This window comes from Anopheles moucheti, chromosome 3 (genome assembly GCF_943734755.1).
Source record: "Anopheles moucheti chromosome 3, idAnoMoucSN_F20_07, whole genome shotgun sequence".
Taxonomy (NCBI): Eukaryota; Metazoa; Arthropoda; class Insecta; order Diptera; family Culicidae; genus Anopheles; species Anopheles moucheti.
Genome location: NC_069141.1, coordinates 50,154,212 through 50,181,973, shown reverse-complemented (window position 1 = coordinate 50,181,973; position 27,762 = coordinate 50,154,212). Strand labels below are relative to the sequence as shown.

At 40.9% G+C, this 27,762-nt stretch overlaps 1 protein-coding gene across 1 annotated transcript in view; it reads right to left on the bottom strand.

Annotated features, from left to right (window-relative positions):
- The window catches only part of LOC128303564 (protein dead ringer-like), a 101,001-nt gene that overhangs the window by 18,102 nt on the left and 55,137 nt on the right, over positions 1-27,762 (bottom strand). The window contains exon 6 of the mRNA XM_053040554.1: positions 19,939-20,011. Coding sequence (XP_052896514.1) covers positions 19,939-20,011 — 73 coding nt within the window. The remainder of the gene's footprint in view (positions 1-19,938; positions 20,012-27,762) is intronic.

Genomic DNA, 27,762 nt, shown 5'->3' with positions numbered 1-27,762 from the left:
GTAAAATCAAATTAATAATTTGTTTCCCAAAATGATCTAGACAGTAACAAATCGATAGTTTTAACGTTCATTTCACCAGGTGCTACATCCATTATTCATATCCAATAGCGTTCCAGAAGCAGGCCGATGAAAAACAAAACTCCAACACGAGGGCGTCAAAGGGGAGTCCTTTCCATGTGCATACCATCTCTTCATCGCGCCATCTTTGGGACTGCGATAGGGGGAAAAAAAACCTACCAAGATTCGTGCACAATCGTGGAACATTTGAATTCGAAAATAGAAAACCACGTGATAGAAAGATCAGGAACAAAAAAGAAGCAAAATAAAATAAAATCCCGTCAACGATGCATTAATCAAATGGCGGAGCACGCACGCACACGGTGATCGCACACGAACTTTGCGATCAACGTTGGGTGACCCGTGTGTGCGTGTGTGTGCAGATGCTTGCTTTCTGTTGTCTTGCTACGCGATCTGATCCGCCCGCGGTACCATGTTTTCATCTGTCAGACTTAATTTTCGATTCCTGGGTCTGATTATTTTTCCCGAGCCAAACCGAAATCAAACCAGACTCGGTACTGATGAGATGAAATGGTAGCTGCATGAAGGATGATATAGGCCGATGGTACGAGACCGAACGAGATATAAACTCCCACCACACCGTCCACTAATTCCTGAACATATCACGGGGGGAGGGTATGGGCTATTTTTCTTTTCGTCTTGTTCCTGGGGAAATGCAGCCGAATTTTCTTACCCCACAACAACGTACAGTGCTGCGGATTGAAACAAAAACACAACTCCATGACAGAATCCATTAGTTTGGATAATTTTGGGTGAATGTTGCTTGTTTCTTTTTTCCGGCCCAATTCAGCTTCTTCGAATGCTTTTAAAGTTTTATTATTGCTTTTATTAATCAATCGCAACTCCCACCGGCGATTTTAACCGAGGTGCACAAATTTGTGCCTGAAGTATATAGATAGAGTTAATCATGGTAATGATTTCAGTGGCATGATATTGATGAAATTCAGATAAATTACTGCACATTACATACATGGTTTCATTCGCATTTTAAACAGCGACATATTCGAAAAATAGCTCCGCAAAAGGGGGTGGAATGAATTTTGGAATCGAATTCGATAAGCTTGGTGTGTGGTGGTGGTGGTCGCTGTTTTTTGTCGCTTCTCATGATGCCATGCATTGGAATGGTTCGTTCATCATCATAGCAAGTGATATCAATTAATTGGCCTGCGAGTAAACTATTGCGACATAGGCGCAACATGTTATGGGGCGTAAACTTATCAGCAGCGCACATGTGATAATTGCCCGTACATTCCAGTGTTGTATCGTTTTGCTTCTGATGACGCATTCAATTACTTCGCTTCTTCAAACCGCAACTATACCGAGCTGTTTACATCTTCAGCGTTTTTTTAAGAAGAAAATCTCTTTACGAATGCGGTACTTTAAATATTCCAGCTCAGATCGGCACGGTGTTAACAGCAGACAGTGTGTTATTTTTCGTTTCAATCAACCGATCAAATCATCGCGTGCACAGTGTTTTCCACCAAATAGACGCGTTATAAATCACATTAAAAAGCTATAAAAACTGCAAAATGAGAGTTTACTGCCACCAGGGGGGAGGGTGGTGGTAAGGAACCGGTGGTGTTAGCATAATAAAAATCTCCCGAGTTTCGGAATAGCTTCCTAAAACCGGCGGCTTCTCACTTTTCATCTGCCGGGCAAAAGTGTGGTAAGACGGGTAGTTAGATTTCCCGTTTTATGCTGATATAAAATTTATTTCCCACTCTCACACATGCTTTGCCGAAAGGGAAGGCTATCAAGGGGCAGAAGTGTTGTGGAAATTGGGCGGTTTATATAAACATGTATGTGAAGAACTACCAAAACTCACGAAGAAAAAAAAGGATCAGTCAGAAGATAGCTTCGAAACATAGCTCGTGGAATGATGTGTTGAAGATTTATTGGAGATGAAATGCAGAGGGAATGATAAGTCATAAGGTTTACACCGCAAAACTCCCCAGTCCTTACGGACCATAGGTGCTGAAGGTGAAATGTATTGACACACGAATCGAACATGCGCAAACGATTAATATATCTTTACTTCACTTTCCAAACTGTTCTAGAAAGATAAAAAATAATAGCTAAAATATAAATGATCGTAATATTTTAATTTCCACTTCACTCGATTTTGTTTAAACTTTTTTTTTTCTGTTTCGACATTTTGGCATATAACCCACTTATTAAACGAGGACGGTAACAAAAAGGAAGCGATACCCTCAGGCTACAATTTAATCAGCTTCAAAAAGTGCAAGCAATTTTTTTTCGCTTGCGTTTGCCGTGTGGCTGGACTTCCAGAATTAAAACTGTGCACTCAAACACTGACTCTTTCATGCTCTCTCTCTACAAGATGGAAAGCTGGCAAGGACAAGCAACCGACAACGTACAGGGAATTCGCGAAGGGTGGAAAAGGGGAAACAATACCTGTGTAAACTCGAAACTCCCCAAAACTACCCTCGACGATTGCGACCACAGCGGAATCCACAGTTGCACGCCGATTGGGTAAAACATTTAATTGCGTGCTTTTTTTTCTTGGGTAACTTCCGGATACATTTCTAATTGTGCCGGTGCACTTATGCAAATAGTTTTTTTATCTTTGCTTATTTAAAAAAAATACCGATTATTTGTATCATCATCATGTGGTTTCATTAAACCAGCATATTAGTCTTATATGTTAATAAAACCATGCAGTCAAAATATGTGTCCTTTGCTAGCAACAACGGATCCGCCACTTCAGATCAGATTCGAACCACAATTGTTGGTGTACTAGATCGATCGTCGAGCTACGAGTCCATGGAACCGTCCTCAATGAAAATGATCTTAAGTACCCATAAAAAGACAAAAATACATTATTTGACATTCTTATGATTAAACTAGCCTGTTTCGTACAAGGATAATTCAACCAAAAGCATTTATTTGTAGAATAAATTTATATATTAAAATTAAATTTTACTGTTTATAAAGATTTTCAAAGGCATGCAACCCTTGTTTGTTTCCCTTCCAGAGCGATTGTTTTATGCGGTGGTCACTTTAAGCCGTGGTCCAGAGCGGAGTGTTGGAGGGAAAGAGGTCGACACCCAGCATAATCTGCATGAATATATAATAAAATTATTAAATATAATTATTCCTTATCCCGGCTTAACGGCATGCCACAGGTCGTGCAACAGGAACCACTGGGGTTCGTTCGTTCGGCGACGCAATATGGTGGCGAACGTTGGACGCATTCCCCTTCAGCTCAGCGTCTCAGCCTGGCTCGTGCAAGTGTAAATATGCACAGCAACATGTTTTCTTGCTTTCTCTTTACCGACCATTTTCTTCCCATTTCCATTACCTTGCCAGCCGCTAAGGTATGGAAAGGAAAGCGGTCCGGTTGCAATTGTAGGAGATGCAACGTGCAGAAAAGCAAGAAGTTTGCCAAGAATATGGAACGAAAACCACACAATTTTAATGCTTCGTCAATGATTATCGATCCATCCATCGCGACGTGCAGTGCTTATGCTTGTGTGCGCGTTCCATTCTGCTTGCCATGTCCCTGAACTTGGCGGGGCTATTGGTGATATAGAAAAAAGGAGTTGCGCACCAATGCAAAACGAGCGACAGAGCAGGAAAGAGTTAAATGTAACGATCGTCTGTGGTGATAACATTATGTGGAAGGAATGTTAATTTCATTCTGTATCACATCTGCATGTGCAGAATAGCGTGCATTTATACACAGCGTGCAGCGTACAGTCTCTGGGCGGTACGCAAATAAAGAGGTACACAACGAAGGAGGCCATACAGCAACAACAAAAAAACCTACAACCGGTACTCACTTTTAGCAAACACATTTGACCCATTGTAGCATTCGGTGGTAAAAGATAAAAATATATCATTTCACTCACCTGACCCGAAACATGCAACGGCCAAAGTTTGTCTATGTCGCTTCGGCTTCATTCACGATACATCGGTCGAACTACACCCGAACGGTCAACGGAAATCATTGTACGGAACATGCCCATCGCACCAAAAGGATGATGCAACGCGCGGATAAATATTGATTCAATTAATTAAGTCAATATTGGGCGTTCACAGCTTGCTCGCGGAGAGCGCACTGTTCCGTCATGCGCTTCCACACCCACCAACATCCGGAGGACATGCGCCCAAATCGTTCCCATCCTCCTTGGACGACAGATCTTGTTCGACCGATCCTCCACAATAACATCATTTTGGAGCAGAGGTTCCAATGGTTCCACTCCCTCGTGTATCCACACACACACACGCACCGGACTGTTTAAAGTGAACTGTTTCACCAGCCATCGACAATGTCTTCTAGTGGAGGTATTTGTATGTACTGTGGTCGGATAGAAATAGGCAAGATTTAGATCCGGTAACGGATCTCGTCTTTAATTGATTTTGTTTTCTCACCTTCACCGTCCCACCGTCCACTATCATTACCCCATATGGAGATGTACGTCCAGAGCGCTGTAGCAACCGTGGGTACATTTCTACAAATATTGATATGTTTCTGTTTTTATTTTTTTACTCCATAAATAATTTAACGGAGAAATATTAACAGCAGACATCTTCCGACAGATCACATTAAGGATACGAATAAAATATTATTTTTGAGCAACTCTTTTCCCAGTGCCTGCCTTTAACATTGTTGCTACCAAACGTAAAATGGTGCCCTGTGAACGATTTTATTTGATTTTGATTATTGCAAAATTAGTATCGGTTCATCTAATTCTCGTTGCAACTTCTGTAGAGCAAGCTTAAGATGTGAAACATGAAGTCACTGTTGTCTGCTGTGAGTGTATTGTAAAATCGAGCGTAACAAAACCACGTGCATACACTATTTGTCGGCCTAACGTAAGCCTATAATTGCGATGTACTGAATGTTTTTTTTCCGTTCGCGAAAAAAGGAAACTTCCTAAGGGGGTAACGCGATAATACCTCCCGCCAAGGAAGCTGCGCCGGGCACCGTGTCACACCGTGTCATGCTGTTCTTCTTCATTCAAACGAGCAGCGCTATAACTAGCGCCAATGGAGGTGGAAAGAATAAAGCTGACGCTAGTCATCGGTAGTCGCGCAAAACATTATGCGCGGAACATGGAACGACTTTGTTAGATATTGCCGCGTGGCGCGGTGTAGGGGGCTGAGTTCGACCGTCGGAGGATAGCGAAATGTTTTTACACTAAATTAACATATGTTAGACATCCAATGTCAGTGGAACGAAGGGCTGTTCCCCATGCGGCATGGGAATAAACAGGGTGTAATGTAAAGGAACGATCGGTAAACTCAAATCAGCAAAAACTTCTGAGCAAAATGAGGCGCGGCATCGCAATGCCGGTTCGAACTGATCGAATGTGGATTTCCCCTTTTCGGAACGTTTGAGATTGAACTAACTAACGGTTGCCAGGTCGTGGTTGCGGCTACTAGAAATAGAATTTATAGACATGTGGAAAAAAAGTATATTTCAATATGTATAATTAGAGATCCACTTTGTGGTCTCGCGTTCGGAGGGAAGATGTCATCCATCAGATGGATGCGGCGCGAGATGCCTTGAGTTTCCAATGTGATGGTTTCAATCAATTTCCATAACGAATGCCAACCCGTAACCCATCGCTGTGTTCGACCGATTCAACCGGACCCGGGAGTTGATGGATCATCATCAATGCAGAAGCGCTTGGTCTTAGTCTTAAATCGGGAAAATTGACTTCCATCGCTCATCATCATCACACCACCATCCTTCATCATCCTGCGACTAAGTCACAAAATGGCACACACGCTTTCCCGTGCACGTCTTTCGATGCGTCACGTAATTATAAATCGAACAGAGAGTACACCAAAAACCATTTGGGAAACTCAATGCCCGTGCGCGTTCGATCGGAAAATGGACCTGGCGCGGGTTGCATTAGCAAGTGGATTGAATTTCCCATTTTGCGGTGACTCGTTTTTAATGGTTGTTACAAATACAAAAACGAAAAATACCCAATGCGTATACGCGATCTCGAAAGGAGCGTCAGATCATATTCTAAGCAACGAAAAATCAAGCTTGCGCTCAATTTCTTAATTGAAACATATGGTTCATTTTGCTGGTGCCGCTGTGTTTCGTACAGTTTGAAACGCAAGACATAGAAAAGTAACGCGCAGAAGGTTATTGGGCAGCAGGTAGACACCATCATGGAATAGTCATTCCATTTCAACTAAATAATTTGTATTCTTTAGACGTCTTGTGGTCATTTTCACATTAATGGATAGTAAAACCGATCTTCATCAATTTATACCTTTTAAATATTTGTTTCTTGTATAAATAGTACAACAAACTTATGTTTTGCAATCATGGTAACTTTTATTGACTAATTTAAATTTTGTTTGATAATTTTGAAATATTTTGTCTAATTCGTTGCTATGATTCTATTAATTATTCAACCGTAGGTATCTTCTTGAATCTCCATTTTTGATTATGAACAAATTTGTTAAATAACTTATGGTCAGTTAAAATCGTTTTGTTAAAAATATTAGAACATGGAATTTAATTCATTTGTTTTATGTGATAACTCTTACTGATGGAACCACAGGTTGCAGTAATGAGCAGATGAGGAATATTGAGCTATTAATGTCTACCATGATTATTATTTATTATTAATTCATCGGACATGCACGTGTCTTAATGAATACTTAATTGGTAATGTGACAAAGAGACAACGGACCTAACAAGACGAGTTGGACATTGATGGACAGAAACGGAGACGTTCGCGAAATGCCGGTTGGGAAATACCAAAGTCATACACATTGTAATTAGCGTTAAAAACTGTACACATCACATTTACGGGATCTGTTTGACCGAAAGTGGTTCTATATCGCGAAGTTTTGATTATTTCCCGTTGTCTAAGTCTCCTGGATGGGGCCAAAAAGTTAATGGAGCTAAGAAGGGCCGGTGCATCAATGTCGTTACCGATGAGGCCAGCAACAAACATACATTGAGCCATTGTCCGTCGTACCGCCAATGGCTGAAGTCCCAAGAGCAGGCATCGTGCTGCGTAGTCTGGGCGTGTGTCGTTGGCTCTCCAGGGAAGAAGCCTAATGGCAAACCGGGTTGCCTTCCGTTGGATCGCTTCGATGCGTTGGCTCCAGGCATGTATTGAGGGACACCAAACTACACTCGCGTATTCTAGGATTGGTCGGACCATATTCATATCCACATTCATATCATATCCACATTTTGGTAAGGTCTCATATTGATCATCTAATTCAATGCTGGTGACTGCGAAGACCTTCATGCTTTATACTTGTTTTTTAAGATGTTTTTCTCCAGCTCCGAGCTTATTGTGAGCTTAATTCATTTGATTTTCAGACAAACCGTTTACGGTGATGTTTTCGTCTTTATGTAACCCTAGCTTTACAGTTGTTGACAATAACGATTTTACGATAATGGCTGCTGATCCTAGACACATACAGCAACAAGTTATCGATTTATTTTGATTGCTGTTGTTAAATCTGCAATGTAATAAAATTTGAATTACTGGAAAATGATTCATTACTTCATTATTTACTAATGAGTTGGTAATAACATATCTGATTAACGATTGAATAATAAAATACCCATTTAATGGTACGATTTATTGAACCATCTTTAATAATACAAGAATAACACCATACATTATTACAAGTATTAAATGAGTCTGAGTAATTCACTTAACGATTCACGCGATAGGTTTAGATGTATAAATCCAATCATCCGGTGCAATCAAATTGTTTTGCACATTCATAACATTATTTCTATCACTTGTAATAAGGAGCTATAAAAGACATAACATGATTGACGAACATGATAACATGATTGATGAGACGAATTGCAACACTACTTCCTTTAGTGTAACGTCGCCGATTTCAACAATATCATGAAGTTACGCTGAATGATTGAATGATGTTATGCATCTCTTCGTTTCGTTTCTAGTTTGCAAATAATGTCCACTAAATGTCATCGTCATACGATCATGTTGGAAGCGCCGGACGTTCATATAACTTACAATGAACAAATTTTATTTCCCGCTACGGAACTTTAATGATTTTATTTCACACATTCGCGACCGTCATCTGTCCGTGAGTAAGCTGTAACTGTTTCGCTGTTTGCGTTTTATTCAAGCTAACCAAGTGAGCCGCATCGGTGTGCGATTGTTTAATTGCACTCGTAAAAGATACAATTTGAATACAATGCAAAACAGTAAGATGTGACACATGATGTGCACTCGGCACGTAAGAAAATTTCCTTTTGGTGAAATAAATAACAAAAAACCAACCTTAGACATGTAATATGGATATTGCAGCAGCAGAGGGCCGGATATGAACAGCGACGCGAGTAAATGAAGACGGCAAACGCGCGCGCATTCGCGTGTCGTGCCGGGATCATAATTTCAATTTCTTCTGTGTTTTCCTATTCGGTGCATTCGTTTGATGCCGCATGATCGAAGCTGCTGCATGCATTTCAATCGTTCGCCGCGACCGCTCTCTTTTGTGTTATATTATTCATGAGACAAATTCCTCGAAAAGCAATAAAGTGTCCAACGTATGGAACGTATTTTAATACGGCAACGGCGTCGGCATTCAAGGTCTAACGAACGAAACATTTTATAATTGACTCTTCCTTGAAACGGAAAGATTATTTCCATCCGGGATTGTTAATCGTGACGGGGAAAATGGTGGAAATTTCAACCCTGGGTGGTGACTCTTGGAAGGTTTTTGTTCTTTGTTTGCGATTTGGTTCTGTTTTTCCTCAATGTTTTATTTACTTGAGGAAATTCTTAAATATTTTTCCTTTCCTGGTATTTTACGAGAATAACATTACATACTCCTATTTTATGTTAAAAGTTGTTAATATTTACTATTTACTGTACTAGTTCATTTTCTTTTCACGCAGCCAAAACGTAATGCAAATTTCGCTTATTGGGTGTGTTGCTCGTACGCTTTGATATGCTTATTTATGCGTAACCGATTCATTAGCTGTCATTATCTAAACATAACATGCCGGGGCACATACAATCGTCCTCCTTATCTTGTCGGCACTCGATGCTTTCATGTCAGTGCGCACCGTCGTCTCGCATTGGACTGTCCAAGGAGAACGGTTCAAAAATCGCCCAAGTCCCTGATTGCAAAATGCCAGACCCAACCTTTCGTTCCCCAAGCGAGCTCCGAGCGCTGGCACAAAAGAACTCGTCAGATAATATAATCACCGAACCACGTCATTCAGCTGCGGTCACAAAATGCGACGGAAATGATGTACAAATAATTTTAGACAAACCTCCCGAAGTGACATTTCCTCCCCGTGGTGACTTCCGCCCAGCATGCGGCCACCGTTTGACCCCCCCGATTTGGCCGGCCAACTAAGCCGGGCCCGGTCGCATCGATCGATTCGATTTTGTGTTGCAGGCCAAAGACGCTCCCATTTGTCACCGGTTGGACCTTTCGCATGTCCATGATGATGATGATGGTACGATAGGTGAGATCCTCGTATATCTTGTTGCTTCTGCTTTTGTTTAGTGCTCTTATACGACTTCACATCGATCTATTTTTCCCATTTACTTGAAATCTGTCACTTGAATTACCATTATACACTCCCCTCACGCACCATTCCGGCGGGATGATGCTCCAAAGCTGTGCTTTATTCATTCGGTGGGTATTTTTTGCCCTGGTTTGTTTTGTGTGACATTTCAGGAGGCCAACCAAATACGCCCACTCAATCAGCGCACGATGGTCATCCCAAAAATATCCTCCTTCTGCATATCAAACGGGATAGGCGGAGGAAAGGAAAGCACAACCAAACGGATGCTGCACGCCAGCTATTGTCGTCGCCGCGGGACCTCGTCAATCATTTTCTCATCAATCGCTCTCTAGTCGCGACCACGGACGGATGAAACCCGGCGAACCTTCCCCCGTTTTGGCCAGAAAGACCTTCGCCACCGCATAGAAGAAAAAACAGATCGACGGAGCGCATTGATTTTTTTTTTTTTGACAAACGGATGAACTTTCCGCTCTTTTCTGCCAAGGAAATCGTTTGTCAGCGCCGGCACAATCGATGGAAAGCTAAAGATCGAATGATTACGACTTGAAATTCGTAAAATGGAAAGTGACAATTCTCTGCTGACGGGGTGTGACAAGTGGAGGCAAGCGGCAGACGTCTATCGAAGACGTGTTTGTACTATTTTCCTCTTATCCGAAATGTTTATTAATAGGTGGCGTGTCCTAATGAGCGGAAAAATCGGCTCACATGCGATGGAAAAGGAACTTTTTTTTTTCTTCTGTGTCGACCGCCGTTGAAGTTATATCATCGGGTCGGGTATTCTAAATGGGACTTCCGTGGCACCTCCGTTCAAATTGTTTCATCTTGCAGCGAAAACTCTTTGAAGTTCACGAAAATAAAAACAAAATAAAACAATTTGAATGCTGCTAACGAGAAATGTCTCACAGCAACGATGAACGAATAGACCTTTTTCCCACACACTGGAAACACAAGAAAACAACATCTTACAACGAATTTAATATACTTTTTCATTAAACGAAAGAAAAACAATCTCCACGAAGGGGAGAAGCAAACCGCTGTCAAACAGCACGCGAAGAAATGAAAAATGGTCAATAAATAAATTTATTGAAATCTTGTTAATACCTGGCTCGCCCGAGCATAGGTTCTGTTGCATTCACCTTCGTTATCACGCGGTCTCCATACGTCAACACCTTGCAGTTTGTGTCTGTATGTACATACGTGAACGCATGCGAAAGGTGTGTCCGATTGCTGGCTGCACACAGATGCACTTTGAATGCAATTTATAAATATTATAATCGAATTATGCAGCCGTTCAACACCTTCTCCTTTGGGTTGAGAGGCCGCCAACGGGGAGGTGATGTAAGCGGAACTATGTTTCCTTGCAGTTTCTTTGCTTTGGTCTGAATTGATAAGTGTTTTGAATGGTCAGCCAACACATCACTATAGTTTTATACTACAAATTGAAGCCTAATGTGAAAGCTAGTTTTATGTTTTTTATGTTTTAGTTTTACATTTTTCACCAAAGAATTAAGAATGTACATTGTTTTGCCATTTATAAAAGAAACTACTCTTATTGCCTATAATAAGGACTAAAGCAAACATTTATAATAAGCTTCAATTTTGCATATTGTATCAGGAATTTTGTATATATTATGCAAACGGATTTGAAAGATAGACCTAAACACATTAAACTAAAAAACAAACGAGGTAAAAATAATGAATACTAACAAAATGTAAATAAATCTCATTCACTAAAATGATGATCTGATATGGTTGTCTTTAAATTATTAATAATTGAGTTAATTGAGTTAATCATTGAGTTATTTACTCAAGTTATGAAAATAACTGCTACAATAAATAAAGATAATTCTAAATAACATACATTTTTACACAAACACCACTTCCATTAACTTTTCATTCAGCTATACAAATCAATAAATTTGTAACACTGATAGGTACGTGCTGTTGCTAATCGATCGTGCAAATTGTCGAATGAAAAGCTTTCCCCACACCCGAAAGCGCTCCTTTTTAGTGAATATAACACTTCAATTTATCAATTTACGACCTGTCAATTTGGCGGCACTGTTAGCCCAAACTCCCCGCGGGAATCCCGACCGTCCGAACGAACAAAGCGTACGCGGCGGCTGAATAGGGTGTGTTGGTGATCCCATCAGCAAAATGCTTTCTCCCTGCACACGATGCGGGAGGTGGATTATACCATACGTATAGCGAACGAGATCAACAGCTGCTAACGAGACACGAGCCAGCCAAAAAGAAGGCAGAAGCATCCACCACACTCCACCACCAACGAAAGAAACAAGGTGTGAAATCATCCCTCGGCTCCATATTTTGATCCAAACAAGCCGATCGTACTGCGGGTGGAAGAGAATGAGTGTTCCATTTGCGAAGGATCGTGTGTGTGTCCCGAATCGAAACACAATGTTACGCGATGGTAGCGTAGAATCGGGCCTCTGCTGCTATCCCTACCGCAGCCCTTTAATGCACCGTCCAGAATCAGAGCACACACACACAAATTTGCCGGTTGTTTCGCACGTTCGCGATCCGCCAATTGCTTCGGGCGGCAAACGAGAATCACGCACTTAATAAATGCTTAATATAAAAAAAACGGTACCAGAGAAGCAGATAGCAGATTTATTACTAATTGAAATTTAATTTACAATTCATCGCCTTTCTTGCGCGGTACCGACCGAAAATATTCCCATTCTTAAGTCTTGCAGGAAGAGCTGGCATTGGACGATTAACAGTGCGCGATATCACCAACTACAGTTTATCGACAGATTCGATTAACATCGTGCGGATGGTCGTGCTACGGAGTTTGATATCGATCGAGCTTTGTCCGATCACTAATCAGATACGATGTAGGGAAAATTTATCGCTTCTGTCGTAAAGCGGGCACGACTTCTGTCGTTTGTAGCATTGCTGCATGTGACACTTCGGTTGGCAGCATTTTGCTTGATAATTGTATTTATTATGCGATCATGCGGCTTGCGTGTTACCTTTGCCGAGGAGAAAATCAAGCAATAAAACCGGTAAAAATAAAAAAATGCGGCTTGAATAAATTGTATTGGTTTATCTAAATTTTACTAACGAATGAATATTTTATCTGTAATTAAATTTCAAATATTAAGATTAAGATTATTAAGATTAAGTATATAATACTTCATTCTACTTCTTTGTCGGCACAACAAACAGATTTGCTAACATTTCTGTTTTTTTTTACTTTATTTTTACCTTTACTTTATATCAAAGGGGCGGCTTAACTTCATTCGTACTTTTCTTTTTTAATTTATTCAAAGTATTTCTTTGTTATTTTTGGTACCCAAGTTGTTGAGATTCTTTTCAAGTTTTTTTAGTTAATATTTTTTGATTCTTTTTTTGTTTGTATATTTTCTCTTAATACTTTTGCTAAACACGCTGTGTTGTTCTACAATGTATTTGACAATACATAAAAAATGTAGCATAACTTTGAGCTAATGTATTTCAATTTATTTATACGACACAATATCAAATCTCATCTGGATCGTTCCCTAGTGCACTGGATTGATTATCCAGCTTAGAAAAACTTAAAGGCAGGAAAATGCCAAGACAAGAGGTTTCACACGCAACGAATAATCATTACGGCTGTACCATATTGTTTTATGTTTCTTAATAATTTCAAAAATAACAAAAGACGACAAAAAAGGAACAAAATTAACTTTTGAATATCATGTAATGCTTCCACATTCCACAACCTAGCAAAATTTTTACGAATTCGCTGTAAATAAAGCATGCCTCGTCATGCAAGGAGCATGTTAACACAATGGAAATTAAACATTCATTGCATGTTTGAACAACTGTATCCAAGAACACAATGATACAGTACAACCCGTCCACCTCCAGCCACCGTTCGCTATCGTTTGATTGACGTTTAATTGATTGAAGATTAGCTACTGGGCAGGAGGTTGTCCGTAGTAACGAACCATGTTTGTGTGCATGTTTATCTTATGATTCTGATCGAACACGTCTGTTTTTCCGGTGGCAGTGACGCTGCGGAAAAATGTTTCCACCTTGTTGTTTTTTTTTATAAAAGACTTGTCAGAAGCCTTGTCGAAAGGGTAGTTCGAGCTTGATGATGTTGGGTAAGATACGACAATGATACGGCACGTGATACTGCCACAAGTTCGGTGCCATCCTTTCCAAATTCCGAAAGAACAAGCGATAAAAAAGCGAAACAAGAAAGAGAGCACAATAAAAAGGGATTCCCGATGACACAGCAAACATGCGAATGCTGGGCAGGGTTTTCCTTTCGATTTGATTGGCCCAACCGGCCAGGGGGGACGGGGGACGGGAGTTGAGGGTGAACCATCATGTTACTGCCCATGTTCCGGGTGGTTATTCGATCAATTCCCAGGCACCGGCAACACTTGCGAGGAATTTGTTTACAGAATTGTTTAAGTGCCGCGGCTTAGGGCTTCTCATTTCAAACGACGCGTGCCGGTCTTTGCTTCTGGCATTCGATCGATCGTAATCGATAGGCTCACCCTGGATTTCGTTCCGCGCTCCGCACTATTATGGTGAATTGCTTTTCAGCTCTTTTTTCTGTGTGCATTTGGTTGTGTTTCGGAAAAAGTCGGCGGTAACGAAACGCGTTGATTATGTTGTGATGTGTTGCTTGTAAACAATCGACCACCGCATGCGCGATCTGGTGGCATCGAAGCTCCGAGAGAACAGATATCTTCGGCGGCTTTTTTTTGGATAGGGAGAGATGGGATTTTATTCGACTCGGCGGTTCTTAAATCATGCAAACAAATGATCCATCATCGGTTTTTATTACGGTGCGATCGGTCGAGAGAGAAAAGATACACCGATTCGGAAACGGGCTACCGTTTGCTGTGAGGGATGCTCGAATTTTCCTATCAATCGCCAGACAATTTGACGCCTGTTGTTGGCAAGATATGGGATGGTTTTAGGCGGGAAACATCAACAACAAGCAGCTATAAGGTGTATAAATGGTTTACCCAGCTGTAATCAATATATGATAGCAATATTTAGTATTTATATTTTTGGAACGCTTCCCATTGTAAGAAAAATAGAACCAGACAAGTAAAAACACGATGAAGCTTCGAGATTTTACACTGCATCAGTTCCAAAATCAAAGAACACGCGAAGCGATTGAGAGCTACAAATCATCCAAAACGCCACACGCTGCATGCCTTTCCACCGAACTGGTGCGGAAAAAACGGTTCAATTTTTCACCAGTACTCGGAAGCTAAACAATAAAAAAATACACCCGAATCAATGAACAACTATCCTTCCACCTTCATCTTCAACTACAAAGCATCCGATCGGAGCAAGATGCGCCCATCATGACGGCGGACGTTCGCCGAATGCGACGGACGATCCGCACACAGCTGTCGGAAATATCGATCAAGCGAAACAAAGGCATCGAAACCAGTAGACGGGGGCCACGATATTACATCAAATGACCCAAACAACATACCCCCCCTATCTATCCACCATGGTAATGGGCCACAGATCAAAGGGTGCTTCAGGTTATATGGAAGGAGTTAAACCGAAAAACGAAAAAAAAAAACACACACATTAATGCGGGCCATACTCCAGGCATGCGATCTTTCGTGCCGGAAAAATTACGCCCGTTGTATTAATTACCCAAAGGCGAAAATTCGGAAAAAAATAGTTGACTTTGGCACGTAAGGCGCATGAAAAACAAAATGGATCGATGAAGCTTTTCGTTGAATATTGATTTAGATATTATGAGCATTTAAGGGAAATATTTTGCTTGGAGATCTATTTTATTTTATTTTCAAATTATACACAAATTGATTTAACATATACCATAAGCGTATAATTTGAACGCGGGGTCAAATGACAAAATTTTCAGTAAAACAAAAAGCATTTTATTTCCTTTAACTGCTTAATTTAAATGGTGCACTAGATAATTTAGAATGTTCTGCTGCTTTGGTGTTCGGTCTGATGTAGTGCAGTTAAATGATCGAATCTTATCTATATGTATCGGAAACGAAACAGATCATATTACATATACCTAATTCTAGCGTTCAGGATTGATTTCTGTACCACACATATGCGAATATCTTCAACAGACATATAAAACATTGTGCAATGCAGCCCTTTTTATTTCCTTGCTGGAGGCGCCCTCTCCCGTCATTTCTTTTAAGCTCCGATCCTCCAGATGAGCAGGTTGTGTCAAAAAACTTTGACACAAACTATACAACAAGAGTTAGAGTTTGTTTGAAAATTAGCAATTCCTCATGGTTTGACATGTTACTTCGAACGAAAGATCAGCACAAACTATCAGTCACGTTTTGCGAGAAAATAAATCGATCTTTATATTCCTAGAAACAGTAACACAAAAGAACCATCGTTAGGCACTGATTGAAAGGAATCAATCAAGAAGCGATTTGTTTTTGTGTGTGTGTGTGTGCACCTACAGCACGGTGCACAAATCAAGCTGCATACATAGCTCCAGTTCCGTGCCGTTTTGCATCGATTTGCACTAAGCTGTTGAAAATCAGACGTGCAAGGTAATCAGCAGCGGCGGATCGAACCAGAACCGCACAGTACTAGGCGCGATACCTCCCGCAGCTTCGATTCCGATCGAACGTGCGATTTCGATGAGATACAGTCCCCCCCTCTCTCTGCTTCCCTTGCCACAAGATGTCTCCTCTTAAGCTGTCTAACCATTTCTTACCAGTGCCTGATCAATTTCTGATCATTTGTGTACCTTTTTCCACCATGTCTGCTAGTGGTACCGGTGGTAGACGGATGAGGAGGCGAGGTGGCTGTTTTGACTTGATTGTAACGCCTGTAGAAACATTGGCCAGGTTGACGAGGGGCCACAGGAATGCATCGTTACTGTCCAGTGTCCAATTATTCAACATAAACTTTTATTAATCATTCGCGACGACAACACGATCGTGTGGAGTAGCTACGGAGAAGGAAACAACATAAGCTCCACTCTCCTCCCGGAGGCGCAACTACAACGTGTGCGCGATCTGAAGATATTAGTCCTCAGGCGCCGTCTATCACGGTATGGAACGGCGTGGAAAGGGTCGTGAAACGCAGACAAAAAACCACTCCACCACCCATCCATAAGAGAACACGAAGAAATGGCTCAAATCGATGATCCTAGCGTCGGGAATCAATTCCATAGTGCGAACGTAGCTAAAGGTTGTGTTTGTGGAGTCGACGAAGGTTGTTTGGTGAAGCAAGGAAAGCTTAGAGAGAAAGCCGAACCAGAAGACGGGTGGAAGATTGATATATTGATTTCGGATCAATTTGACAGCGAGAAAATTGCGTTCCTCTTTTTATTGCTGCGCGCCACGGATCGAACCGAACGGTGTTTCTTTTCGGCCCGTCTGACTGGGAAGGCAGAAGGCGGCAGCAGTAGTGGCGGTAGTTTCAGATTTGATCATCCTTTTTTTGATTTAAATCGTGAACTCCCCTGCCCCATTCGGGAGGGGCAACACTCATCCTCTCCAACGTCTATCTTCCGCGCACCGAAAATTATGTTCGCTTGTATCAACCCCGCACTTCGGCTAATGATTTCATGATTTTCGTTAGCGCGACCCATCTAGCCGTTACATTTGCGTATTGGAAGCAATAATATCTGACGGAGTCGGACATCCTTGGACTATCGGCAGGGTTAAACCGATTCCGATCTCGCGGACCACAAAGCTGCCAGAGAGCGTTTGGGTGTCTATGAGTGATGTTTCTTTTTTGTTTCGTTCATTTCTTCAGCAGCAGCAACATTGATACGCCTTTTGCGATTGCCTGCCCTATGAATGGAGCCGGGAGTTCGACGGGAGAAGGCTGCAGAGTAGCAAACATCACCAATCGTTCCCGACCAAATTCGTTCCCCTTTTTCTTTATCCCTTCCTTGCTGTCATCAGACAATCGTACAATAACAGTGTAAATTACGATTATCTCGTACGAGCTTCTAATTTGACTTTGATTAATTGTTGTGATCAACCCCGAGCGACTCCCTTTCTCGGGTGGTGTCCCTGCAATCGTTTCGGTGGAATTTTTCACGCCTCACCGATGTAGTTTCCCTCCTATCATCAGTCACTAATCGCTCACTGATAGCATGTGAGTGAATTGAAAAACATTTATAGCATGTATTTTTGTTAAACTCCACCTTGAGCACTGAACAACAATGTAACAGAAGTTACTTAAGGCATTGATAAACCTAAAACAACAATTATAGCGCACAGTGTGTTTAGTTTGATAATTTAAATATACAAACACAATTTGTTTGTGCGATCGTGACTAATAAATTGATGGGCAAATAAACTACATTACGTCAAACTTAATTCAAACGAGAGAAAAATCGAAAATGTGACAATCGCGCGCGCATACCCAACCACCGTTAAGCCCCCAAACGGTTTTGGGGCGGCAAAACATCAAAACTGTATCAAAACAGGTGCCAATACGGCATTCTTCCACCTCCGGAGAGGTTCGTCCGGTGCTAACAAAATCAATCAAAAGCCACCGATATGTGATGTTTTCCATTCGGATGTTGATGATAATTAGATGCACAAACACGGTCAGAGGAAAAAAAGGTACCCAATAGTCCCTGATTTCGATGCCGCAGGCTGTATATCATTGACGGAATGGTTTGATGCTGCATTTGTGCATTAAAGAAGAAGCGCTGCAGTGCCGTCTCCGTCATTCACGATCGTGCACAAGAAAAGCTTGACGTGAAGAGAGGAGATTCGATCTGTCGACGTTTCGGGACATAAAACCTCGAACCACATAAAACTCGGCACACACCGCTGATTGTGGCAACACATTCGGCACCCCAATATCCTTTCCGCACGCGCATTCGGTCGCACCCCCAATACGCCTAGCGTCATTCATAAACTCTTTTCGCGCAGACAAGATGCGAATTGCTGCAGAAGCGTATGCATTTTATGAATGTAACTCAAAACCGGCCGACGACCTACAACGATGAGCACACACGTATGGCTGAAGAATGCACGTGGAAGTTTCGAACATTTTTGTTGCTGATATTTTAGGTATGAGTTTTCCACCCTTCACCCTTCACGCCCGCGGAAACAAAACCTATCGCATTTGGAGAGCAGAGTTAGGTTCCGCAGATTCAGCAATGGAGACAAGCGGGTCGTTAAATATTAAATTTAAGGTTGCGCAACGCACTTGCACGGTTGCATCTTCGACACCGCCCGTGCTTGGGCTTGCAGTCTGTGAGTTGATGAATGAAACGTGGTACAGAGAGCGTGGATCAATAAAATTAAGAGCCGTCTCATGCGGTGGTAAAACAGCCAGAACTTGCGACTGGTTTTCCCCATTACTGTAGCATTCTGAAACGCGTAATGAAAGTTTACTAATTTGAGAGTGAATTTCCAATTAATTTTGGCATTCCATTTCCTTTTTTTCTGATTTGGGATGAACGTTTGGTTTTTCTGGTAATTGCTATAATTATATAATGCCATTAAATGCCGCATTTTCGCCTTACCATACTATTAAACATATTAAAAGTTAAATAAAGAAAAGAGACGAGATGAAAATACGATCATGTGCGCATGTGCCATTGACAAGCGAATTGCCAAAACATTAGGTAGCCATGGACTGTTGCTTATTACTGATTATATACTTTAAAATATTGTGGTCAAATTTGAGTTCAAAATTCATACAAACTGAAATAGAATTACAGAAAAGTATCGTAATATACTAAATATGTTTGAGAATCAATAATTGTGTTCTAGTTCTAAAATTTTATTTATTGTTTTAAAACAATTCAATACTTCAATATTATGATTATTTCATCTGATAAAGTACATCAGACTGCGGAAAACAGATCCAAAACTATGAAGAATGAGTTAACAAACAAATAACCAGACTCATAGAGGAAAAAAAATGCAGCAAACGAAAATTAACTAGGGAACAAGAATTCTAATATAATTCTAGGGTAGAATTCTAACAAAAAAAAGGCTAGAGGTCTGTCACTCATGGAGTGATTAATTGAAATCAGACGGAAAAGATCAGAATTCCTCCCTGAATATCACATTGGGTGCAAGATAATGGAAAAATGCTCGGTTGCAATGTGTAATGTGAGTGGAAAAAGTTATCCACACGACCGGAGTTGATAGTGTTTCAATGTCCGGATGGAAGGCAACAGTAATTTCTTCTGTACAGTCTAGGCATTTCCATTTGCCATGCTACACCCTACACAAAATGTTCGTCAGTGATTCAGGCTGAGTCAGTGAGGCGGGTCACCAGTATCAGCAGAAAAAGGTTAATCGTCTATTTGGGAACACGATAGTGAAAATATTGCTAGAGACGCCACTTACCTCGCTTTTGCATGAACAGGAACAGATCGTCCAGAAATTCCTTCCGCTTCGGGTCATCGTTGATTTCGTACAGCTGCAAAGCAAAAAAAAGGAAGAAAAGATGTACGATAAATGTTAGAAAACAATATGGATGAAACCAAACCCTCCACATTCGCCTCTGCCACACAACCATCAACCCAGGGACCGACGATTTCCTCTGAAATGTTTTTTTTTAATGTTTGCGTTTATCGTGACGTCCGGTCGGAGCAATTAGTTAATAATTTAACAGTCAAAATCAATTTGCCTCGGCCGGCACACACGGTTGGGCCTATCGCTGGAAAAGCAATCACGCTTAACCTGTGTGTGATGGTGTACGCCCCGCCCGGCCGAGGTCGCTGTCAATGCACCAATGCACCCAACCCAATGCATTATTATTATCGCCAATCGAAACCGCTTATTGCATTGGGCGGATGGGTGGTAAAAAAACACCCCTCCCACCCTCCCCTTGCACAACCGTGTAGTGTGGTGTGTGGGGGGTGAAAGATAACACAGTGCCGAAACGTGATTCACCTGTGCCAGTGAAAGAGATGAAGCATTTTCAATAACGTTTTTAATCGTTTCAACGCATTCGCAACTGTGAATTCTGTGTAAATTCAACCTGATGTAATTGTTAAGGGAAAGTTTATGTTTGTTTGTTTTTTTTTGTTGTTGCTTGAATTGCATTCGATGCAAGCACAAACACACACTTAATATGAACAGTAGCAGTCCGTGTGTGTGTGTTTGCACATACGTATCAACATTAATTACAATTGGCATCAGCATTAAACTTATTTAAATTGATTGCGTGCTTCTTGAAATTATTTTTATTAGTGTATACGAGAAATAGCGCAAACCCAGCACACCCTGCACCACACACTGCTCTCACTGTTCCTCTACCTCAGCGAGTTCGTGACTTTGGCGCTACCCGGAGATCCGGCGGGGCGTCGAACAATTGGCCGCATTGGTGCAGTACACCGTCGTCAGGGGGGTTGGTTTTTAATAGTTGCTGTAACTGAAAGACGATTGGTGAGCTTCTGTATGGTGCTGTTGGTCTGGGTTTCACACACGTGGGTGGTTGGCAATTATTCGCCAGACAATGCGGTAAAATTATTGCAGAACTGCCTCACGAGAGCCATTTTCTATTTTATTTGAAATAAGTTGCAATGTCAAACTAAATCACACTGCCACTCACTGAGCAATCGCAGCAACACTTTAATCAACTAAAGTTCTAAACATTACAATAAATACAAGGAAGTAGTTAGCAAGAGTACTTTTCGCTTCAAAAACATGATCTAAAGGCGCAGGATAAAAACGTCAAGCGACGACTTAATACACTACTTTATAATTGTCACACTGGTGCGAAAGAAAATGACACCATTATCTGGTACATTTCTAGGGCTAACCGAGAGCTCCTCTACAGAATGGCATCATCGGAAGGTTGTTCTTTTTTGTTTTTTGCTCGCTACCATTTTCACCTCACTCAATGATGCCAATTTTGGACTTGCGTGTGAAAATGAAGGTCATCCCATCTTTGAAACCCGTTACACTTCGAAACTTCGAAATGATTCCATACACTTCCGCTACGAGACAGTTAATAGTTAATGCGGTTGTAGAGAAAAAAAAACAACCAACCAACGACGGTTAAAAATTATTACACTTATTGTAATCCGTTCCAGCCGACTTTTACAATTACTGGCCCGCCAACGATGTAATCGGCGCAGATGTAAGTAGCAAGATAATCGATGAAATAAATATGCAAAATATGCACCTACTGGAGTTATATGCTAAACATTACATTGTTGTCAGTGTTTTGCTGTTCGGAGTCAGGGCATGGAACATGCGGATTAACGAAGGTTGCTTGTTTGCTTGTTAAACAATTTAAATAAAACTTTTATTTCATTTCACTGTTATTGGGGTTGAGTTATCTTGAAGTTACCATGTTCTAAAAAGGAAGTAGAAAAGTTATCATTTACACGAGTTTGCAATCTTTACTATGAATTATTGCCCCAAACCAGATTCGAATTGCAAGCTTCAACAACAAGATGCATTACCGCATGAAGTTTTCTTGAAGTTGATGGTATTTGCAAACAAAATAATCATCTAAATTATTTTAAATAAATATAAAAAAATTAAATAATATTAAAACAATCCAGAAATGGCAGGTCTAAGACCTGTTAGGATTGTACTCCCAAAATCGAAGAAGAAATTTGAAACAGTAGCATACCTGAAAGCTTTTGAGATAATGCTCCAATCTAATGATTCTAAAATTATTTCATTGAAGACTTTTGCTCAAAAGTGCAAATTGTTCGAATCCACAGATCCACTCCACAAGGAACGCTGGAATTAATAAGAAGCTGTCACGCAACGTGGCTCGGTCTTCTAACTCCTGCCGAGCAACGATCGTATCTTTCGTTCAATCAACAAATAATCGATCTCGCATGGTATATATACGAGAACGGTTTAACTTAAAATTCTTACAATATAATTGCTCGTGACGGTCGCGTTTCGACTTTTTTTTCCTTCCTGTCCAATTTGCAACGATTTGCACCTTCAAAACCCTTGGACACATACTGGTGCTACCGAAAATTTATCACATCCTTGCGTTTCAACCGTCGGGCTTCCGTCGGGCTGTCGGAAATTGAGTTGCCTTCGAGCTAAAAAATTGGCTATAATCTTTCGCGCTCGAATCGAACGGAAATGCAGCAGGCAACCGGTAAAGGGTGGCACGAACGTAGCGATAATGCAAACCACCAAATGTGTACATCGACTATATTCTGATATAGAAGGTTAAACAAACGATAGCTAAGATAACGACGGTGTCGTAGGCAGCGTCAAGGGGGGGGCAGCAAAGAAAAAGGGAAAACAAACTCCCCAAACGGTATAATTGCCATTTGCTTGCACTGGGAGAAACACACAAAATAAAAAGAATTCGTGAGCAATTTGTGCATATTTTGCATACGCCGTCTGTGTAGCCGTTTTTGCACGTGTGTATTTGTACGCTCGGTATGATTTTCAACGAGTGCATGTTAATGTAAAAATTCAAACAACGCCATCGTAATGTTCCGTAAGATTGACGACGTCCTGACACCGCGTCACTGACAGCTGCTGTAATTCGAGCAGCAGCACTTTGATGGTCGGAAAGCTCCTGTGAAATCTGTATACAAGTGATTCCTTTGTACTGTTACGTACATTGCTCTAATGTGTGTTTATTATTATTGCAGATAGAAAATGTAAATTTGGATTTTATTCTCATTTTATCGTATACTTTTTACATGATGTAGGGGGAAAAATGCGAAACGTCAACCGTAAATCATGAGCTCGCCATAAAAAAGCTATCATTAATGTCTTGGCATTAATACACCACGCAGTGCTGCTACTAGTGCACCTCACAATCCGAAAACAATAGCAACTTTTATTTACAGTAGATAAGATTTTCCAACCTGCAAACCCGCACGCTTGGCGCACTTTAACCACACACACCGAACTGTTCACATCGTCCATGAGTGCGCCCGGGTGACATTTGCAAATCCACCGCTTATGCTGGTTCCCCGAAGTGCAATGAGTAATTTTCGTGGTTTTGGCAACCTGACCAACCGCGTGTGTCGTGAGAAACAGCCCGGTTCTTTCTTCTTGTATGACGCCATTGGAACCGGCAGAAAGCAAGCCTCTACTAGTCTCCTAACATATGGGAAGACATATGAGCAAACCGTTTTAAAAGGCAACACTATTACTCGTGATGCCATGAAGCCGAAATGGAGCCCGAGCGTATGACCTACATATGTTGATGGCAGCAGCGTCGCTGTATCAAAAACGGCACCCACCACAAATCGAGAGTTTGAAAAATAAAAACCACAAAAGGCACATAATTTTTAACACTTTCATTTTTACATTTACGACACCACCACGCTGCTTTCGATTGTTTGGTGGAGAAGGTGTCACGACGACTTGGATGTGGCATTTCCCTTCAGTCGACTGGGGAAAAACTGTTGGGTGGATAATGTTTGCATGTATGCGCGTCGTTTAATTCTCGTTTTGCAAACGTCGGTTGGATCGGTGAGAAATACCGATCCACTGATCCAATGATTAATGTTTCCCCAGTAGCGTATTGTTCGATAATTGTTTCCCGTTTAGCATTATTAGAAAAATCATGTTGCAAAAAAGCATGAAATTTAATAAAAAAACGAAAAATACGATGTAATTAATTAATTTACAAATAAATTAAAATTATATTAAAAAACATCTAATTGTGAATTATTTGATTTACAAGTAAGTTTACAGCGTTTTACATTTTTTACGAAGGCAAATCGGGACTCTAACGGGAACCGTTACTTGTATTCTTAGCATGAAGATAAATGTGGTAGAGGTTTGATATTTGCTTCAGGAAACTAATGAGGCAGAATGTCTAATAACCCAAAAACATATTCATTGAGGCCATGAGATTCGATACCATCACGTTAATGCTCTTCCATATATTACTGATCCGGTCAAAAACTATTTACATACTAGTGGATGGGAAATTAATCTAGGCGCTATGATTGAGGAAGAATGACTCATCTTTTTGACTAACCAAACGTTTTTTTAACTCTGGAATTAAAAAGGCATTTAAATGGAATTAAATGCCAGAAAATTTTGACAACACTATAATTGTTGTTGTTTAACAATAATATTAATATTATGCTTAAACCATATTAATTTGCTCAAAACTTATCAAACCAAAAATCATATTGTAAAATTATGATTATTGTAGGATCGCCGGAATCGAACATGTTTGCTATCGAATATGCGGCAGGATGGTTATCATTTGTCATCGGGTAACGTAACAAACCAACGGAGCAACACAACGGACACATTGCGATCGACCAAACAACGTAAGCCGTTCAACCACAAGAAGCAATGTTGAGTTTGATTGATGGATATCTGCTCGGACAAAATCGTACATACGCGGCAGGAACATACACACGCACTAGCACTACCGCCACGAAAGAGGATGCGCCATAGTTTTTAGCACCTTCGGATGATGTCGTCGTATTTTGGATGTTTTAATGCTATGCTGCACAGTCAATGTGATGTGCTCCTCTAGCCGAGTGTATATTTGGATTTGGTGGTAAGTTAACGGTAGTTATTCTTGTCAGCTATGCCCATCTAGCCTCTCCGGTTTGCGTTTAACACGGAAAAGTCGGGGCGAAGTGGAAGGACTCGAGGAAAAAAATCTCCCGAGTTTCCTCCAGTCCCGCGTATGACTTTTCTTTGCTCCATCGAACGAATCACGTGTAGTTCCTGGTAAGGGAAATCGCGAAAGCACCGTTTCGAGATCGTAGCGCATCATTAACTAGATCAAATCACTATTTTCATCGTCAATTAGAAGCGTTCCATGACGGGACCGCCGGTACGATGAGCCAATGCTTCTTCTCTGGAGATAGATCTCAGTCTCGACCCATCCAACCATTCTTCCCGTTCCCCCGCTTAATGGCATGCTCCCCCAGAAAAATAAAGCATGGAAAAATAATCAATCATTTAATTTCGATCACCACGAACGATCTATGCGAGATCGTTACCAACATGCCCGCGAACGCTGGGCCCGCGAACAGGCTCTTGTTGCCGCAGCACGAAAAATTAATTTGTATTAATACAATTTACGATTTAAATGCCTATAACGAGATCATTTACGTTTCGTACATCGGATCCTCACCGCTTCCTGGTCCTAGATCAATGATGTTCATCTTCTTCAGCTGCAAGATAACTTCAATTCACCTTTATTTCATCATGATTAACAGACAAACACGCACACACATATCAAGAGCCCCGTTGGAGACGCCTTTTCACTCAATTAAACGATTCACCTATTCGCTCCATACATCCAAAATCACCATCCACCATAGATGGCAAAGAACCGGGGAAAAATAGGTAAAATAAAATACTTGCTTCAATTTTTCTTCGCTAATGATTACGATCAAAGCGTGCCATTATTATGTTCATCCTCAAGATCGCTATAAGTGATCGTCGATGGTGGCGGCAGCAGTCACGGCAGCTTCTCAGCAGAAGCAATGATAGAAACCCTAGAGTCAACTGGTCCGTCGATTGGGTTTAAGGAAGCGAACTCCTTAGGACACGGTTGGAGATCGTGTAGAGAAATAATAAACGCAATCAATCATCGTTTAACGCACAGGCGCAAAGGAGAAAGCATAAAACACAACATGCGGAGTGTGCTGATTTGCGAAGGTTAAGACACGAGCTCGGACGCATGGCTGAACTTGTTGAAAGAGAATGAAATTTAGAATTTGCATTCGAGAACTATGTGAACAAAAAGAATATTAAATCAGGTCAACGCGAGTGTGCGATCGGAATGTTTTTCTAACATTTCTTTTTTACATTCACCTGCCAAGAATTAAAAACTATTCTGTCAAAATGTGTGTGCTACCAGCGTAGATATATTGATGATGTCTACTTGCACTGTCAAAGAAGCTGGCCAAACTCCAACGCACAGTTTCATTCGCAAATTTCACCCCAGTTGGAGAACGAGTAACGTCAACTGTGACGCTTCAAAATTTATGACTTCAATCCGTTTCGTAAAGCGGTTCATTTTCCAAATGTGCTCAAGAAGGTGGTTTTATGCACAATATCCGGAAAGCAAATTTAATGTGCAGCCGTGCATTGGATGCAGCCGGCATGATTCTGCCGTGCACGTGATTTATGATCCATTCTTGGCGTGGCTGTATGCAATGCAACGTTGTAGTGGTTGGCTTGGAGCTTCAAAAGTAACAGAATTTTACACTCGGGACAGGTGTGCTTGATACGACACGTGGGAAACACTTGAGAACGGGAAGGTCGTTAAGTGTTTTTTTATTGAAAATACGAATAAAACATATTCAAAAAAATTGTTGAAAAAACATTGTAAATTGTTAATAAGTACCTTGTCACAATGTTTCACACTTTTTAATAAATAAGAAAAATGAGCATTTTATATAATTGCTATATTTTTCACGAAGAAGAGATAATCTCACTGGACTTAAAAATAAAATAAAGATAAAAATATAATCAACCAACACATGCTCATTTGCAGCTGAACAGTGTGTACAAGAGTTTTATGGGCATGCTTGCTTGCTTGCTCATCATCATCATCATCATCATCGTGTTCGACGGCTTTCGAACATGATGTTGCAGCTACAACAATACCATCCAACACCAGAGACTGGTGAACACGGATGGATATAAATGTACAACATAGATTGATTTGAATTTGACACGCCTCTCACTCGGTTGGGCATTTCATACCCGTTTATGCCCTGCCGCGTATAAAAAGCTTAATAAATTTATATTTTAACTTCGCACAGTCCCATAAGGTACGCCACCTTTCTTGAACAATCAAAGCGCATAGGAGCGCGAAGCGAAAGGGTGCATCATTATGAGAGTTGCCTTGGCCCTGGCCCTAGCCCCGGCACACTGTTGTCTGACCTACAGTCAGGAAATTGTTCCGGCTTGGTAGAGGCCAAGTTGTGTTTTAATAAGTTTTGCGAACTAACGCACAGTTGCGTTTCTTTAAAACCTTCGTTCCTTTATGATATGCAAGTATTAATATACAAAAAACTCATTCGATATCTTTAGGAATTAAGTTGTAATATTCGATTTAATATTACTCACTGTTAGCCACACACTGTTCCGGTTCAGTACTTTTAACATGCTGCTTACCTAAAATGATACGAGAGAAGCAAATTAACTCATTTAGTCGAACATTTGTAAATGTTGCAGTTTTTTTCTAAATCAAAATATAAACATTTCGTGTGGTGGATTTATTTTTCTTCCTAAGTT